General features: G+C 40.2%; 2 protein-coding genes across 2 annotated transcripts; both read right to left on the reverse strand.

Moving 5' to 3' along the window:
• Positions 1–7,757: 7,757 nt before the first annotated feature.
• LOC128491611 (olfactory receptor 10A7-like) lies at positions 7,758–8,726 on the reverse strand. The gene has a single exon (XM_053463931.1). The coding sequence runs from the start codon at positions 8,712–8,714 to the stop codon at positions 7,758–7,760; it is 957 nt and encodes a 318-aa protein (XP_053319906.1). The 5' UTR covers positions 8,715–8,726.
• Positions 8,727–14,870: 6,144 nt separating this feature from the next.
• On the reverse strand, positions 14,871–15,827 carry LOC128491612 (olfactory receptor 10A7-like). The gene has a single exon (XM_053463932.1). The coding sequence runs from the start codon at positions 15,825–15,827 to the stop codon at positions 14,871–14,873; it is 957 nt and encodes a 318-aa protein (XP_053319907.1).
• Positions 15,828–20,332: the final 4,505 nt, after the last annotated feature.

Raw genomic sequence — 20,332 nt, forward strand, 5'->3', positions numbered from 1 at the left:
AGGAACATAGGCCTGAAACTTCAGCTTCATCAGCCCTTATATTAACTAAATCCTCGTAATGTAACTGATTTGGTATTTAGGTCTAATATTAAAAATGTTGTACATGATCACAGACAAATACCCTGTCTCCTTATCATACTGCCAGGGTGTGGGGAGATGCCACAGAGAGAACCATTGACGATAATGTAGAAGAAGGTCCTCCATGTCATTGGCCTGTGTGAGTAGGCCCCCGGAATTTGCAGAAAACAATAGAGATTTCCCTGTTGAAGAAGTTGCCTCTATAGTACTGATAGCATCCTAAGGTGGAGTAAACATTCTACAGCTGAAGAGTATTAGTGATCCAAGTATCCTGTCAGCTGGAAAGTCTATCCCCTGGTCCTGTGTATAGAACCTGCTGATGACTGCTAAAGAGCAACTAAAGATTCAGCCATTCAGTCAGAGGGACGCTATGACGCAGTGGATAATGATGGATTAGCAAGCCGTAAACATCACACACACACACACATTATCCCTATCCTACAGGTAGGAGCACTGTACCTGGGCACCTTATTATTATTTAATACACATGTGCGCAATTTTATTTTGTATACTGAATCCAGTTTTATTGTGTAACGTTACAAGGACTTAAATGTAAGCAGGCAATGTCATAAGGAGTCAAAAAAAGCAAGCAGGGTGCTGGGTTGTATCTCAAGAGGCATTAGTGGCAGGAAGAGGGAGGTGGTTCTGCCTCTTTACAGATGTCTGGGTAGACATTTACAGGATAAAAATGATCAGGAAAGACTAAGACTAATTCTGTGTCAGCGAACATAACCTGCGTTCCAGTTGGAGGCCCTGCCAAGAAACAAGAAAACCCCAATCTCTAAATAAATTGCAGAGGCTCAGGATCCCCGAAAGGTGTTATATTGAAAATATAAGAGTATCTAGAGCTGTATAGATATAATACCTTTATTTATGAGATACAAATATAACTTAACATATAACATAAAGCAAAAGGTCTATTATGGTATTAGATCCAGAGGACAGAAAGTCTATTGATGCTAATAGTACCTTTTAGACAACCAGCAATCCTTCATCGTTCTGGGGACTATCTCGAAGATCAAAGAAAGCATTCACTACAACCATGCTATACAATGTGCTTTGAAATCCAAATAGAATATAGATTTAAATTCAAAACATGAAAAAGGAAATTAACTATGTGGAAAACTGAAAAGGAAGGCAAAAGAGGGAAAACCCTAAATAAAATAAAAATAACAAGGGTATGAGTGAATAGAAGGATCAGAGAGCCAAGGAGCCTAGGTCTTGTGAAAAGCTGTCCATGTTCATGTTGTCCATGATCTCCTGATGGACCCTTAAAATAGTAGGTAAATCCCTAGCCCACCTGACCTACAAGCTACATATTACCAGAAGTAGAATTTCAGGTTTAGTAAGAAAGTCACAGGAATATTCTCGGACATCCCAAATATTGAGATCCAGATTACCTCATTCCAAAATCCATTTAAGCACGGGCAAGGATAACATACGACCATGTGACCCTTCGTAATCCCATCCCTTTCAACACAAATCCGCGAAGAAAATTCAATTGTGATATTTCAAACCTGGGTATTTGTCCAATTATTGTCTACCAAAGTAATAACAGCTTCTTCTACCATTTACCTATATAGAAAGGAGCCTTTCAAAAGTATGTGGAGAAAAAATTGGTATAAGAATGAAATCATGGTCACCAGGGTGGCCCAATTGTAACATATGCTAAAGAAAAACAACAACTTGATTTTCATCTAAAAAATATATAAACAGAATTTCTAATTCCTTTGTTTCTCAAAGTATATATAATAGGATTAAATAATGGGGTCACCATGGCAACAGACAAAGATGTGAACTTGTTGATATTCAATGCGTATCCTTGGGACGGACTTATATAAACACTGATTAAACTTCCATAAAACACACACACGACGGCCAAATGGGAGCTGCACGTGGAGAAGGTCTTCTGCCTCCCAGTGGTGGAAGAGATTCCGAGGATCGTGAAGAAGATGCGGACGTATGACAAAATGACAAACATAAGTGGGAAAAGAAGTATAAAAGGAGCAGCAATAAAATCTTCTATGACAACAAATGAAATATCTGAACAAGAAAGTTTCAAAATTGGAGGAAAATCACAGAAGAAGTGGTCAATCACGTTATCTTTACAGAACTGTAGACTACCAACCAATACACTAAACATTAACGCAAAAAGAAAGGCAACCATCCAGGACAAGAGGGCCAGTCGGATGCAGAGTTTAAGGTCCACGATGGAGGAATAACGTAATGGGTTACAGATGGCCAAGTAACGGTCATACGACATCACTGTGAGGATATAACATTGTGTAGTGCAACACCAACCGAACATATGAAATTGGGTGAAGCAGCCGAAACGTGATATGGTGCTACCTTCCTTCAGTATGACATGAAGCATGTTGGGTACAATGGTGGTGGTTAGCAAGACATCACAGAACGACAAATGGCAGAGGAAGAAGTACATGGGGGTGTGTAGGCTGCGACTGGTTGACACCACAAGGACGATAAAAACATTTGCACTTATTGACATAACGTATATTTTGAGAAGAAGGATGAAGAATGGAATCTTGAAGTTATGAAGATTCTGGAATCCCAAAAGGAAGAATTCTGTGGTTGCTGTATTATTTGGCTGATTCATTATCTACAATAAGAATGATTCATCAAATATAAATCCAAGGTAAAAATGTCAAAATAAATGAATACATGGATTAATACATTAATGTGAATATCTACTTACATTTAATGTATATTTCAATCCATGCCATACTCATTGTTCTGAATGCAAAACAAATGGATAATGATCACAGAGAAAAAAGAGTTTTTAGAGTAATCTGTAATTCAATGATGTGGTCTATGGGCTCTTAGAGTACGACATAGAGTCACATAGGCTCAGGGCCATTTCTTTAGATGACTGTTTGTTTAACATGAGAAGGCCATCTTTATAGGTTTGAGATGCGCACCAGGGAGTCCTTAGTGAACCGGTTTATCCACAAAGGCCCTATTAGTATATTCACATATTGCTTAGATTGTCCCATCATTACATAAGCCAACATTATACCTTATAACAATTTAAGACACCACAAAAATAGAAATATTTGTAAATGAAATATACAAGGCTTTCATCACATTTTGTTTCATTAAGTACAAATTGTTAAGCGATGCACTGTATGTTATGCATAGGTTCGGTGAAAAAAAATATTTTTGTTTTTGGGCAAAGAACTTCAATCGTTCGGTTGGGATAAAATTCGAGGGGCCTTTTTTGATTCGTGTAGACTCTCGGCGGAAGTTCCCAACTAGAGAAGCCCTTGACATCTTCTGGATTCACCTTTCACTTGCAGCAGCAATAAATAAATAAATAAATAAATAATAAAAGATCCCTCAGAGTAAGGAAGGGCACAGAGGATGAGCAGCAGTAGTAGTAGTGCACTACAAAGGTTATCATCATTTACCTCCAACCCCTGGTAATAGTTTTTCCTGAGAGGGTCGATGTTTTATTTCTTCTAAAGTAATTTTTTTAATATTTTTTGTTTTATATTGCGATGTGGAGACAATTTTTGAGAGGTTCAGATACGGACATGCAAAAATTGAATGAACGTACCCTCGCATGCCCTCGTCATTAACTTACAAACTTGTAGACACACATAACTCACATATTTGTGAATGCGTGAGTTGCTTTGTTAGTGTTAGCATGCTGCCTTATGTGACCTCGTTCTGGTTTAGTTAATCCATAACTTAACTCGCTGCTTGACTTCTTATTAAACAGACCAAATAGAGGTGTAGGGGACCAAAGGTTAGGAGAGGAAGCATGGAGAACCTTACAATGACACAGATAAGGTTTAACTGTGTTCCAATGCTATGGGCCATACAAAAGACCTCAATTGATCTGTTCATACACATAACCACCCAGAAACTGAAATGATCATAAAACAAAGCAACAACATTTATTCGTAAAATCATACACAAATTAAGAGGATCATTTCAGCGCAGAATATTCATTCAAAATATATATAATAAGAGAAAAACAATCTTGCCCCCATAGTTAAGAAGAAGATCCTGTGCCCCCCCATTTAAACAAAAATAATTATTTATTTTTACAATTATTCTTATTTTAACCTGGGCGGAGGGTGGGATAATTGTTTTTGAGCGGCGACGTGCTTTACACCACTCAAGCCAAACCTTGACATTGAGCACAGTGATCCTCGGCAGCTCGGCCATGAAAATCCATTTCATGAGGCTCCCGGCACAGAGTGCTCGTGCAGATGTTGCTTCCAGAGGAAGTTTGGAACTCTGTAGCGAGTGACGCTACAAAGAACACCCGATTTTTGAGCAGGCGAAACACGTAGCAGTCCATACAAGCATCTCCATATCTACTGCATCTTTATGCATTTCAAGGGTTACATGAATAAAGTGGATATAGAGGCAAAAGGTGATCATCGTTGACCTTATTTGCATGCGCCTACCCAGAAACCGTTGAGGTTGTGGCAGCACCATGAGATTTCTGAGGGAAAAAGCAAGCCTTCTGGCTGGTCTGGTGTCTGTAGATGAGTGTTTAATAATGCTTCTACTACCCACTTCATTTTAACTGGAAGGGTTTTCCATCACCTTTACCCACCATAACTTTAGTAATGGTATTTCTTGTGCTACCCCAAGCCTCAAGTACTAAGCCTTTGTCACAATATCATGCTGATGAGTTTCATTAAGGATGAAACAGCTGTCAGTGAGCAATGGTTTGGCTACTGCACCTCTTACCCAAGTTTTGTTTAAAAGCTGTCTTGCACAGTAGGCAATTACTTTCAAGGGATCCATGTATGAAGTGGATATAGAGACAAAATTGGTTGATGACAGAGGAAGACCCTGCAGGTGACCAATAGGCTCACTCGCATGGCATTTTTAACTCCTGGTTTCCGCTCCTGTTAACCACTACAATGCTGCGTTGGATAACGGGAGCGGAAATCCGTAGGCTAAAGGGCCGTGCAAGTGACCAATAGGCTCCTTAGCACTGGTTGCTATGCAGAAGAAAGAAAAAAACACCTGGGACCCTGCTGCAACAGTTAAAGGTCTGTGCCAGGGACCAACAAAGTCGCTGGTACAGATATTTAACTTAGCATAATAACTTCTTATAACTTCGGGTAGAATGTTGCCCTCTATTGGTAAGATACATTGAGGAGCTTAATAAGTTATTCTCCTACTCAATGTATAACCAACAGAGGGCAGCATTCTGTCCGAACATATACTAGCCATATGTGGTAGTGTGGCTAATATATCTTCGGGCAGAATGCTGCCCTCTATTGGTAAGATACATTGAGTAGCATTGTTCCAGATGCTTGTAATCCAAAGTTATTATGCTACTTAATATATCCTGTGTTCCTGTGTTCCTGTGTTCGGTTCAGGCAAATATTTGTGTACATTCTTTTTTTTTAATTCTTCATTTTTTGCCTTTTTTTGCCATTTTATGACATTTTTTGTAGAAGGGATTAATACGGGGTTAACGCAGTATGCACCAGCTTTTGCGCCAGGATTTTAGGTGCATACGAGCAACTCTATTGGTTAACGGTAGGGGCCTCCACTGCCATCAACCAATGAAGTGCACCTGCACTACATTGGTTGATGGCAGACAAGCCCCCTGCACCTTTAACTCTTGGAGCTGCCTGCCCCCCCGCTCCAAGAGTTAAAGGTCTCCTGACGGCGAACCTACAAATTTCCGCTCCTGTTATCTACGCAGCATCGCATGGGTTACCAGGAACGGAAATCCATAGGTTCGCTGTCAGGGCTTAAAGGTCCATAAGAACGACTTTATTGATCGCCAGCCAATGAAGTGCAACAGGGGAGCTCTCTGCCGGCGACCAATAGAGTCGCTTGCACGGCCCTTTAACACCCGATGCTGAATTGGGGAGCACAATTTCCATTGTTGCCTCGGCCGCAAAAGGAGCTAGCTATGGCTCTGCTTGTAACACAGGGGGTGCTATATATATATAACAGTTTCCTCTCTTCCGGGAAGGCTTTCCACAAGACTTTGAGGAGTTTCTGTGGGAATTTTTGCCCATTCGTCCGGTAGAGCGTTTATGAGGTCAGACACTGATGTTGGACGAGAAGGCCCAGCTCGCAATCTCTATTACTGTTGATCCCAAAGGTGTTCGATCAGGGTTGAGGTTAACTCATCCAACCATGTCTTTACGGACTTGCTTTGTGCTCTGGGGCGCAGTCATGCTGGAATAGAAAAGGGTCTTCCCCAAACTGTTTCCACAAATTTGGAAGCATAGCATTGTCCAAAATGTACTGGTATGCTGAAACATGAAGATTTCGCTTCACTGGAAGTAAGGAGCCCAAACTCGGATTTCAATAATTAAGAGGTGTGATTCCCCGTACTCTGCAGCAATAGCAGGCACATAGTGATGAGGGAGCAGTAAAGCAGTCTGAAGTGATGGACCTCGCCCTCCCACCACAGGAAAGAGGATGTAAAGGCAGGGGTGTATAAGCGCATTGCATGTGTATATGTATGTGTAAAGACAGGTGTGTGTGTGAGGGCAGTGTATGTGTATATATGTATTTATGGGCAGGTATGTGTAAAGGCAGTGTGTGTGTGCAGTCGTGCATGTATATGTGTGTGTATGGGCAGGTATGTATAAAGGCAGTGTGTGTGTGGGCAGTTATGTGTAAGGGCAGTGTATGTGTATATGTGTGTTTATGGGCAGGTGTGTGTAAGGGCAGCGTATATGTGTGTGTAAGGGCAGTGTATGTGTATATGCATGTTATTGAGCAGGTGCATGTAAAGGCAGTGTGTGTGGGCAGTTGTGTGAAAGGGCAGTGTATGTGTATATATATGTTTATGGGCAGGTGTTTATATGGGCAGTGTAAATAAAATAGCCTCTGTAAAAAAAAATAGCTGGGGAGCACAATTTTCCATTCTTGCCTCGGGAGCAAAAGGAGCTAGCTATGGCTCTGCTTATATATATATATAAGAGCTTCCACTCTTCTGGGAAGGCTTTCCACAAGATTTATAAAAGGAGTGACTATAAACACATACATATTTACGAACTATAAACTACCAATCATTACAGTAAACATTAATGTAAAAAGAAAGTCAAGCATCCAGGACAAGATGACGAGGCAGAGATAAAGGTTCATGGTGGAGGAATAATGTAAAGGGTTACAGATGGTAATGATCAGCAGTAATGGACACTCTATATTGCAAAACCAACCAAATATTTGATATTGGGTGATTAATCCATAAAAGTATATGGTTATAACTTCCCTCAAAATTACAGAAAGCAAAGTTCAAGAAAATCGATGGTTAACAAGGAAGAACAGAAGGAAGAAGTACATGGGGGTGCATAGGCTGTGACTAGTTGGCACCACAAGGACAATGAGAAAGCTTGCATTTACTGTCATAAGAGAAGAAGAATAAGGTGTGGAATCTTGGAATTTTGAGTGCCCACTTACACTTTATAGAGCAACTCAATTGCTCATTAAACACACCGAACAAGGGCATTGCTGGCAGACTAGGGGTTAACTAGAGGACCCGATTAAATTAAGCAAAATTTTAAACAGTTTCTAATCTGGCCCAGACACGAAGTGTGCGGCTGCACATATCCAGTCATCAATTGCACTTATAACTGGTGACCACTGGCCTTAAAGTACCAGGTCTGCCTCGTGATAGCCAGTCGAGTCCTGTTTTTAAAAACATCTGCTGACATTAGATTAGATTAATTGGACATACGATGGCAAAATTGGTTTTGCGTCTTTTTAAGAAAAATGCCAAATGCTTTTCTGATATCCTTATTTCTCAGAGTATATATGATAGGATTGAATAATGGGGTCACCATGGTATAAGCAAGAGAGGTGAACTTTTTGATATTTAGTGAGAATCCTTGAGATGGGCTTACATAAATACTGATTAAAGACCCATAAAACACACACACAACGGCCAAATGGGAACTACATGTGGAGAAGGCCTTCTGTCTTCCAGTGGTGGAAGAGATTCTAAGGATGGTGAAAAAGATATAGACATATGTGACAATGACAAACAAGAATGGAAAGAGAAGTATAAATGGTGTAACCATGAAGGCTTCCATTTCAAGAAGCGAGGTGTCTGAGCATGAAAGTTCTAAAATTGGAAGAAAATCACAGAAAAAGTGGTCAATCGTGTTCTGATTACAAAATTCTAGTCTACACATTAAAACACGAGTAATCAGAGCAAAAAGAAAACCAAGAACCCAGGAACAGATAACGAGATTGAGACAGAACTTAAATTCCATGATGGAGGAATAATGTAACGGGTTACAGATGGCTATGTAACGGTCGTAGGACATCACTGTCAGAATATAACATTCTGCTGTGCAGCACCAACCAAACATCTGAAGCTGGGTGAGGCAACCAGAAAGGGATATGGTGCTGCCATCTTCCAATACGACGTGTAACATTTTGGGTACAATGCTTGTGCTCATCAAAGCATCACATAAAGATAAATGGCAGAGGAAGAAGTACATTGGAGATCTGAGAATATGACAGGTCGAGACAAGGAGGACAATTAGGAAATTTCCACTTAAAGTAATGACATACAAAGAAAAAACAAAAATAAAGAATGGAATCTTGAAGCCGTAAAGATTCTGGAACCCCAGAATAATGAATTGTGTGATTACTGTGTGATTCTCCTCAAACATCGTCTGAAGATAAGATAAGGTAATTAATCTTTGATCTAGTCTACATGTGCAGAACATAGTGATGAATAATGAATATTACATCCTTCTTTCATTTCTAAATGAAAAAAAAGTAAAGCACCGTCTTCATCCTCTCATCTTCTCTTCAGCTTTCATTTGATGCTCTTCAAGCGTTTTTAAATTCTATAATGGTGGTGGTGGATACCAGTTCTAAAAAACATTGGACATCAACAGGTAAATTATTAAAATAAAGATTACATATTTACATAAGTATGTTTGATAAAGAATAAGTGAAAACTACTGAAACTAAGTGAAAAAAAAACAATTCATAGAATTGATTTTTAGTTTCTTATATTTTTGTCATTTGTGAATTCTCAGTTCATGACTATTATTCTAACATGAACAAAAAAATATTACTGATCATATGCCTTGCTCTCATAACATACTCCCAAAACATCACCAGAATCCTCTACTTGCTTGCACAATGACGCTGCTATCCACCATAGCCTTCTTTATACACGCACAGCCATCAGTAACGGAAAAATTCATCCTAATTTCCATAACATGTTTGAAACTTGGTTGCACCTTGGCAGATATTGCAATCCAGAAGTATAAATGTCTTATAACGAGGTCTCATAAAGCACAGAGCAAAGAGAGGAGGAGGTTGATCATCATCATCATCATCACGATCATCATCCAAGAATCAATAGAATTTTAAATGAATAAAAACCCCTCTTCCTTCTCCTACCTTGGAGGACATTGTAGTCAACATGAATGTTCCACGTTCAAACCCATTCATTACTGCAGGTATCTTCCATCCACTTAGTTCACCTACACAGTCTCTTTCTAATATATAGGACCTCCTTAATGAAATCACCACGCAGAAGAGAACTTTGGTTCTTCATGGTATTGGTGTAAATTGACCGGATCTCAATAACTTCTAATCATGTTTCCCATTGAAGCTTTACACAACGGACATCTTCTACTGCTTATATAATTCTAAAAGGGTCTAAACCTATACAGCTTGACCAGATCCTTATATCCAGCCCAAGTAGAATCCAAGAGTCAAACAAACTTCCAAATGGATTTCATGATCTCTCTTAGTAGAATTTGGAATGAAAGGTCCATCGAACCATCCCCAGAAGTCACATTGATGGCAGAAAGCTTTGGATCAGACTATACTTTAAAATTCACTGTTGATTTGAAAATATTTTTCCCCAAGATTATTTGATAATATGAAAAGTCACAAAAAAGAACATATTTACTTACATTGATGAGGTCATATATTGTATACATTAAGCCATGTTCAGGGTCACAACTGTTTTCAGCCTGGCGCGCTTATAGATGATGATTAACGGGGTTTTTATAGGTTTGAGGCTTTTCAGAAATGACGTTAATAAGATCATACCACAAAGGGCCTATTATCACGTTCAGAACTAGGTTAGAAAAAGAAACGAGAACAGATTAATTGAGTCTTTACAATTAAATCCCTGAGGCAAACCTGATGGGGAAACTCTGAACAGGGATTTAGAGACATGATTTCCAAAAGGTCCATGGTGAAGATTGTTCGTGTTTCTTATTAATAATCAGAAGATTATAACGCAGAATTTACAATAAACACAATACAACAAACCAAATATGATAAGCGTGTGTTTATACATATGTACTTAGGTCTATAGTCTAAGTCTAATGATCAGACTCTGGGCCAGTCGCATGTCCCCGCATAGTAACACCGACAAAACAACTCACACGTCTCATGGAAAAAAGAAACAATTCAAAAATTGGGCTCTGCAGGACCCCAATTTCTCAAGGGGGTGAGGTCAAGAATAACCCTCCTCTTTTGGGGACAACCTATGCCTATGGGTGCTTGAATATCACCTCACATATCACCTCTAGGGATGCAAGGAGAAATGGTTAATGGATCTACAAGTAAGTTTTTTTTGTTTTAATTGCATCAACTCGAATCTCATACAGACCATTTTTATCCAATTGGGAAGTACGTTTTTGCAAGTGAAAATTAAGTTGGCTTTTTTTTTGTCTTATATGAGTTGGCTGCTGCAAACAATACAATTGTCCTACATTTTTGTTGGAGACGTTTTGCAGCTTTTGTGGTCTTAATCACCAAACTACAGGGTTTTTGTCTACAAAACTCACTAAATCCAACTCAAGTGTACTTGCATGCAAGTGAGGGGAGTTTCCATGTAGCTTTTTTTTCACATTTTATTTTAATTTAATTTGATGATCCCTATCCTTGGGCCTAAACATGAGGGCCGATAGCTCTGCCGATAATTGCTCAATGAGTCGTGAAAAGGTAAGTGGTTGATTTTTTCCCCCCAACATGGTGCACCCTTTGAGTGACTCCAAAAGTGTACTTCGATGGACCTCATCTCCCGTACCACTGGGACTTAGAGGGAGTAGGTGGCGTATTCTTTGTTATATAGGGGTATTTTATATTACCCCTATCCCCCTGATCATGGAATATTGAAGAGGGGGTATATATGACAATATACCTCTTACATTGATTTCATTTTTCCTACTCAATCACCCATGAGGTGGGGATGAGAAGGGGCAATTGATGGGGTTAAACAACTGTATAAAGTAGGGATTGCTCTTTAGTTGCATTAATCGGAATCCCTTTGGGTGGAATCACATAAAGAGTAATCAGCGTCCCATAATAAATGCAGACGACAGCTAGGTGTGAGCTACAGGTGGAGAATGCCTTTTGTCGACCACTGGTGGTGGAGATCTTGAGGATAGTGATAAATATGCTAATATAAGTCCCAACAATGAAACTCAATAGCGTCACCAGAATACCTAGAACAAGATTTTGAAGTTCAATAGCAGAGGTATCTGAGCATGAAAGTTCCAACGGTGGAGCAGGATCACAGGATTCTCCATATTTGAAAATAAAATACAAAAAGTCAAAATGTAGAAGTGCAATGTAACTACTGTGATCAGTACATGGTCACGTTAGATTCGCTGTAAATATAGACATTTTAATCTTTGTATTTACCAAGAACCATAAAACCAGGTAATTGGATGACAGACGAGTTTATTCACTGAACCAACTTCATTAACACCCACTCACATTTGTACCTGAGCAGGGATCACAGTGAGGGGGGTATATCTCTAGAGTAAGACACACTTGGGTAACTATGTGAGTAACACAGCAATTACATGGAGAAAACACAGACTTGGGTAACTAGCTGTTTAACGAGGTGATGGTACCCAATTTGCACGTTAAGGAAAAGGGGCTCAACGGATAAATTGACCAGAGACTCTAAAATGTAGACACGTAACAAGGACACACATACCTCGGAAATATGTAACACCGATATATACAACACAGATACAGGTAACATGAGGCTTGGGTCTCACTGCTCACAGGGTGGGGAGGAAGAGGAACAGTCATACCCCACTCTTGGTTAAGAAGGGGTCCTGGGGACACCCATTTTATTATTTTTATTATTAATTGTATGAGGGTTCACAGGTCAACTTAGTTCATGCTTGCAGTTGACTCTCCTACAGACTAGCGTATGTGAATTGTGTTTTTTTTTTGCGAATGTAAGTTAGGTTAAGCGGCGCTACAAACTCACAATTTGTGCCATACCAGCACTTGCGGATTAGTAAATTATTCATCAATTGAAATGTAATAAATATGGATGCGTGTATGTTAGTTGTCAGATGATTCCTACCAACAAAAACATTTAGTGACCAACTTAACAAGGGAGTTGTCCTCCTATGATAAACTCCCTATCCAATACAAAACATGGCCAGGACCCTCATCTCGTTCTCAGCAGAAGTGGTAGATGTTAATACAGTAAAGGCATTTAAGCAAGCATGGGATAGGCATAAGGCCAAGCTAGATATAGGATAAGGGCAAGTACTAAAGGAGAGTACTCAGAGGTTGGGCAGACTGGATGGGCCTACTGGTTCTTATCTGCCGTCACTTTCTATGTTTCTATGTTTCTGGGTTCATACAGGGAAGACAACCTTTAAATAGTTCCAATAAGTTCAGAAATACAACGCTACGTCTAATAGTTCTAAATTCCCTTGTCTTTTAATGTTGTTATATGCGAAAAATGATAGACATTTTATATGACGTTGAGGTCAGGGCTCCGTGCGGCCGGTCAAGTCCTTTCTCACCAAACTCAAACAACCATGTCTTTATGGAGCTTGCTTTGTACACTAGGGCATAATAATCCTGGAATAGAAAAGAGTCTTCCCCAAACTGTTCCCACAAAGTTGGAAGCAGAGCATTGTCCAAAATGTCTTGGTATGCCACAGCATTAAGATTTCCCTTCATTGGAAGTAAGGAGCCCAAACTCTGATTTCAATAATTAAGAGGTTTGTCCCAATACTTGTCCATTTAATGGCGCACAAAGCTAGGTTCATATATATATATACATACAGATTGACATATTGTAAATGAATACATACCTTTAGAGGTTGCTCCATTTAGTAAAAATATACATTAAAGAAAAACAAAAGGTAACAATTTAAACCTAAATATTAATATGACAACAAAGCTGGTTTTCAAGTTGACCACAGACAACTTTAATGTACAGTTCCTCAAAAACAGAACTCAGGAACAGTATTTTGTGAACAATGTTTTACTATTTCTTATTTTGTGCTTTTGCTGGTAGTGAACTGCGGATGGGGAAGGTCTTCTGCCTCCGAGTGATGGAGGAGATTCCAAGGATGGTGAAGATGATGTAGAGACGTGTGAGATGATTATAAACCAAAATGGCAAGAGAATTATGAAAGGAGTGACAATAAATACATACGTTTAGTACCAAGAAGTGGTTGAATATGTTTATGTTTTTGTAGAACTATAAACTACCAATCATTGCAGTAAACATTAATGTAAAAAGAAAGTCAAGCATCCAGGACAAGATGAGGCAGAGATTAAGGTTCATGATGGAGGAATAATGTAAAGAGTTACAGATGGTAATGGTCATCAGTAATGGACACTCTATATTGCAAAACCAACCAAATATTTTATATTGGGTCATTTATCCATAAAGGGATATGGTTAGACCTTTCCTCAATATTACAGAAAGCATGAAGTGCAAGAAAATCGATGGTTAACAAGGAAGAACAAAAGGAAAAATGGCAAATGAAGAAGTATATGGGGGTGCGTAGGCTGTGACTGGTTGGCACCACGAGGACAATGAGAAAGCTTGCACTTATTGTAAGGAGAGAAGAAGAATGAAGAATTAAATCTTGAGAATCTTGAAATATTGAGTGCCCACTTACACTTTATAGAGCAACTCAATTGCTCATTAAACGCACACAGAACAAGGGTATTGCTGGCAGACAATTTTAAGCAATCAGGCAAAAAGCAGGCATTAATACGTAGAGTGTGGCTGCACATATCCAGTCATCGATTACACTTATAACTGGTGGTCACTGGCAGGGGCGTAACTAGAAGCTTCAGGGCCCCGGTGTGAAAATCTGTTAAGGCCCCTGCCACCCCCAACTCAATCTACCCCCCTCTCACACCATCTACCCCTTTCTCACACTATCTACCCCCTCCACCCCTTATCAGGCTCTGATACTGATATTTACCCCCTCTCCCTCCCTTCTCACTATCTACCCTCTCCCTCCCTTCTCACTATCCACCCTCTCCCTACCCCCTTCTCACAATATACCTTCTCCCTACCTCCCTTCTTACTATCTACCCTATCCCCCTTCTCACTATCTACCCTCTCCCTACCCTCCCTTCTCACTATCTATCCTCTCCCTACCCCCCTTCTCACTATCTACCCTCTCCCTACCGCCCCTTTGTAGTTCACTTACCGTGCAGTCCTGTGGTGGGGGAGGGAGGCCTCTGTCTCGCTGCTCTGCCGCGGTGCGCATGGCTTCACTGCTGAGAGCTGGCATATGACGTCATATGCCGGCGCTCAGCGTGAAGCGCCGGCACCCGAGACAGACGCCTCACGCTCCCGCCACTGCAGTCGGGGCAGCGCTGAGGCAGGCGGCGGCGGCAGAGGAGACAGAAGGGCGCCCCCTGACTGGCAGAACTCCAGAGCCCGGTCGCAGTTGCGACCCCTGCGACCCCGGTAGTTCCACCACTGGCCACTGGCCTTAAAGTGCCACATCTGCCTCGTGATAGCCAGTCTGGCCCTGTTTTCAAAAGCATCTGCTGACATTTGATTAATTGGACATATGATGGCAAAATCGGTTTTGCGTCTTTTTAAGAAAAATGCCAAATGCTTTTCTGATATCCTTATTTCTCAGAGTATATATGATAGGATTGAATAATGGGGTCACCATGGTGTAAGCAAGAGAGGTGAACTTGTTAATATTTACTGAGTATCCTTGGGATGGACTTAAATAAATGCTGATTAAAGTCCCATAAAACACACACACAACGGCCAAATGGGAACTGCATGTGGAGAAGGCCTTCTGTCTTCCAGTGGTGGAAGAGATTCTAAGGATGGTGAAAAAGATATAGACATATGTGACAATGACAAACAAAAATGGAAAGAGAAGTATAAATGGTGTAACCATGAAGGCTTCCATTTCAACAAGTGAGGTGTCTGAGCATGAAAGTTCTAAAATTGGAAGAAAATCACAGAAAAAGTGGTCAATCGTGCTCCGATTACAAAATTCTAGTCTACAAAGTAAAATACGAGTAATTAGAGCAAAAATAAAACCAAGAACCCAGGAGCAGATAACGAGATTGAGACAGAACTTAAATTCCATGATGGAGGAATAATGTAACGGGTTACAGATGGCTAAGTAACGGTCGTAGGACATCACTGTCAGAATATAACATTCTGCTGTGCAGCACCAACCAAACATCTGAAACTGGGTGAGGCAACCAGAAAGGGATATGGTGCTGCCATCTTCCAATACGACGTGTAACATTTTGGGTACAATGCTTGTGCTCAACAAAGCATCACATAAAGATAAATGGCAGAGGAAGAAGTACATTGGAGATCTGAGAATATGACAAGTCGAGACAAGGAGGACAATTAGGAAATTTCCACTTAAAGTAATGACATACAAAGAAAACACAAAAATAAAGAACGGAATCTTGAAGCCGTAAAGATTCTGGAACCCCAGAACAATGAATTGTGTGATTACTGTGTGATTCTCCTCAAACATCGTCTGAAGATGATGTCACCAATGTATGACAAAAGTTGCACCTGGAGATCTTAAGTTGTCTATACGATCTGTTGGTAGGACCTTCTTAGATAATTAATCTTTGACCTTCTGTACCTGTGCAGAACAAAGCGTCTTCATCCTCTCTTCATTGCTCATTTGATGTTCTTCTTCAAGCCTTTTCAAAATCTATAATGGTGGTGGTGGACACCAGTTCTAAAAATGATAGGACGTCAAGAAAAGGCTATTAATATAAAGATTACATATCTGCCTAATTAATTGAGTTTACTGAGCAGAAGTATTTTACATTGTTGTGTATAATGATCTACGTCTTACACATTACATGTAGCCGTGAGTATTTTATGTAGAAACTGCTAGTTTATCTTTTTTTTGTTGGACTGGGGTACATTGCACAATTACATCATTTATGTTTGATAAAGAAAAAGTGAAAACTATTGAAAAATTTGACAGTGAAAAAACCCAATTCATTGTTTTATAAAGATGTCTCATAAAAGGACAGAGCAAAGAGAGGAGGAGGTTGACCATCATCTTCAAAGAATCAATAAAACTTTAAATTAATTAAAACCCCTCTTGCTTCTCCTACCTTGGAGGACACTGTAGTAAAAATGAATTTTCCATTTTCCAACCCAATCATTACTGCAGGTATCTACCATCCACCTAGTTCACCTACACAGCCTCTTTCTAATATATAGGACCTCCTTAACTTTGGTTCTTCATGGTATTGGTGTAAATTGACCCGATCTCAATAACTTACCCGTTAACACAATCGACATCTTCTACTGCTTATATAATTCTAAAAGGGTCTAAACTGCTTGACCGGATCCTTATATCCAGGCCAAGTAGAATCCAAGAGTCAAACAAACTTCCAAATGGATTCCATGATCTCTCTTAGCAGAATTTGGAATGAAAGGTCCATCGGACCATCCCCAGAAGCCACATTGATGGCAGAAAGCTTTGGATCAGATTATACTTTAAAATTCACTGTTGATTTGAAAATATTTTTCCCCAAGATTATTTGATAATATGAAAAGTCACAAAAAAAAAGAATGAGCATATTTACTTACATTGATGAGGTCATATATTGTATACATTAAGCCATGTTCAGGGTCACAACTGTTTTCAGCCTGGCGCGCTTATAGATGATGATTAACGGGGTTTTTATAGGTTTGAGGCTTGTAAGAAATGACGTTAATAAGATCATACCACAAAGGGCCTATTATCACGTTCAGAACTAGGTTAGGAAAAGAAACGAGAACAGATTAATTGAGTCTTTACAATTAAATCCCTGAGGCAAACCTGATGGGGAGAAATCTAAAGAGAGATCCAAATCAATGTAAAGTAGATTTTCTCAAATATTAAAAGATGAACAAACTTTTTTTATATATATATATATATTTTAAATTAAATTTTTTTTATTCAGATCCAAATTAAGAGATACAATAAATCAGCAGACAATGTATCTGATGGCATTGTAAGCAAAGTAAAAAAATACAGGATACACGCTTGGATACAGAAATAAAAACGCATGGTAAGATGGATCACTGTCGTAAGAATAAATTCTCAACACCATGACATCTGTGGAGCACGGGAAGATACGATCAAAGCCCGAGAAACATGCATCTCATGAACGGGACATGAAGACCCGTAACTGTGTAAAAGTGATAGATAACATCTGTGTATGAATGTGTAGGCAATATTCTGTGGGGGGCATGAGTCTAGAATACTAGTGTTACGGGAACGACCTGTACCCTCACTAGGTACACCCACCAGACGATCCTTCCTTCTCCCCCTATGGCCACCAGGAACACGAAACTTCAACCGTCAGGCAGGACTAGCAATGGAGACATCATAGCTCTTCGGGACCTCGACGACACTGCAGTATACAGAAGTATAGCAATACAGTGCTTTACCGCCCTGACAAGGGCAGCGCCGAGACTTTTTTTTTTGGGAGCCCAAGGTGCATGCTCCTCTATGTGCTGCTTTCTGTGCTTTAAGGCAGCAAAAGCCTGAACAACTACTTCTGGTTCTTCCCGAAGGGATATACCAGACTGGATTCCTTCCCTCCCCTACAGGAGGGTCGGATCTTCGTGTCGAACCCCGAAAGGTAAGACCCCTTTAAATTCAGGTCAAAACCTCAAAGGGTAAGACCCCTTTATGGAAGAGGTAAGAGCCATAATGCTCCACTATACCTCTGCCAGCTAAGTCAAGCTGCAACTGCAGTGCAGTGCCCAAAAACAAAAGTGCCAAATCATAATCAAAAAAACGTGTAATTGCCTCGCCGTGTTCGGTAACGTGCCAAATGGCAAACGATCTAGGTAAGCTGGAAAAATGGTCAGAGCTGTGGCAATTGGCATTTAACGTGGATAAATGCAAAGTAATGCACCTGGGGCATAAAAACCCAAGGGCAGAGTATAGACTATTTGGTACTGTCCTAACCTCAACGTGTGAGGAAAGGGATTTAGGGGTAATTATTTCTGAGGATTTAAAGGTAGGTAGACAATGCAGTAGAGCAGCAGGTAATGCTAGCAGAATGCTTGGTTGTATAGCGAGAGGTATTAGCAGTAGAAAGAGGGAAGTGCTCATGCCGCTGTACAGATCACTGGTGAGACCTCACTTGGAGTATTGTGTACAGTACTGGAGACCGGATCTCCAGAAGGATATAGATATGTTGGAGAAAGTGCAGAGAAGGGCTACTAAAATGGTTTATGGATTACAAAATAAACCTTACCAGGACAGGTTAAAGGATCTTAACCTATATAGCCTGGAAAAAAGACGGGACAGGGGGGATATGATAGAAACATTTAAATACTTAAAGGGAATCAACAAGGTAAAGGAAGAAAGTTTATTTAAAAGAAGAAATAAAACCGCAACAAGAGGACACAAGCATAAACTAGAGGGGCAAAGGTTTAATGGTAACATCAGAAAATATTACTTTACGGAAAGGGTAGTGGACGCATGGAATAGCCTCCCAGTGGAAGTGGTAGATGTTAATACAGTAAAGTCATTTAAGCAAGCATGGGATAGGCATAATGCCAAGCTAGATATAGGATAAGGGCAAGTACTAAAGGAGAGTACTCAGAGGTTGGGCAGACTGGATGGGCCTTCTGGCTCTTATCTGCCGTCACTTTCTATGTTTCTATGTTTCTATGAAATCAAATCATAGGGACACGTGAAAAAACGTGGAAATAAATAAGTGTCCAGCCATTTCTGGACAAGATCAAAAAAAATTCTGCTTAATCCACAAGCCCATAAGGGTCAGGGGAAATAAAGCGTGCAAGATAGCAAAAAGTCAGTGCAAATCGTGCACACACCTTCCACAGTGTACGTGCAGACTGTGAAAGAAGTGACTCCGGCATTACGCCAGGGCAATTAAGCACCTTGGGCTCCTTGCTACCTCGGCCTAAGGCCAGAGGATTAAGTGTTTTCCCCCTCCCCCCTAAGGGTACTACACTTGATCTTAGCCAAAAGGCAGCACCGAGACGTAGTGAAAGGCTCTGCTGGAAACTCCATGTCCCGCTTCTTCCTACTGCCCCTGTGGAGGCAGCTCAAGTGGGAAAAGTGGGACAGCTCCATCTCTTACATTTGGACTATGCCCTGGTTCTACTCGGATGTGGGCAAAACGGAGCACCAACTGGAGGGAGTTAAACCAGACTTGTGGTTACCCCATGTGATCCACAAGCTCATCAGAGCCAAAGACACTATCGAGAACAACCCAGGGCTACAGCCAAGACTGCTTGGGCTAACGTGGTGTCGAGCAGGCTAACCAACAGGCATAAAGATATTGCATGGATGGCCATTCAAAAAATAGACAAAAAATAGATAAAGGTATCGCACAAATGTGTGTATATCAAAGGTGGTATCCTCCCCGTCCTCACACCATATTGGACTTTATCTTTTATTCGTTTTCGGTATTTTTTATTTACTTTATTATTTTAAATAGTTTTATTTTAGCGTGGTATAGGTATACCCTATACACACAGTGTACTTCATTACATAGGGCATTTGCCCAGAATAAATTTGTTTCTCAATACATACCTGGTGGACCAGTTTATATACCAACTTGTATATACAAGCACAGGACCAGAGAACACTGAGGAAACCAAACTGCTAGACGCCAGAAACATCAGTTACTAACTGTAAGTGCACACCTGTTCTGGCGTGTCAGAACACTGGTGAGATACCACACCATTGTGTTTTTTATTTTTCTTTGTTTTTTCTTCACATATACTCCACACGGGGATCGTGGAGGATGTATACATAAGGCTTGATCGTCTCATTTAAAAGTGTGAGTGCATATACACCATTTTTCGTGCCAAACACCTAGTTGACAGTTCTGGTCTAGCCAGATTCAAAAATAGTGGATTCTAACTCCTGGACCAAAAGGTACCAAAAAATAAATGCAGGATGACCACCAGGGAAAAACATGTGCTCGCCATGTGCAGCAGCATGCAATACTGCACACAATGACTCTAGCAATTTAGTATCTC

Source organism: Spea bombifrons, chromosome 4 (assembly GCF_027358695.1).
Source record: "Spea bombifrons isolate aSpeBom1 chromosome 4, aSpeBom1.2.pri, whole genome shotgun sequence".
NCBI lineage: Eukaryota > Metazoa > Chordata > Amphibia > Anura > Pelobatidae > Spea > Spea bombifrons.

Bases quoted from the DNA above. Each gene is read 5' to 3' on its own strand.
- LOC128491612 (XM_053463932.1), bottom strand. From the start codon at position 15,827: ATGTTTGAGGAGAATCACACAGTAATCACACAATTCATTGTTCTGGGG.
- LOC128491611 (XM_053463931.1), bottom strand. From the start codon at position 8,714: ATGTTTGAGGAGAATCACACAGTAATCACACAATTCATTATTCTGGGG.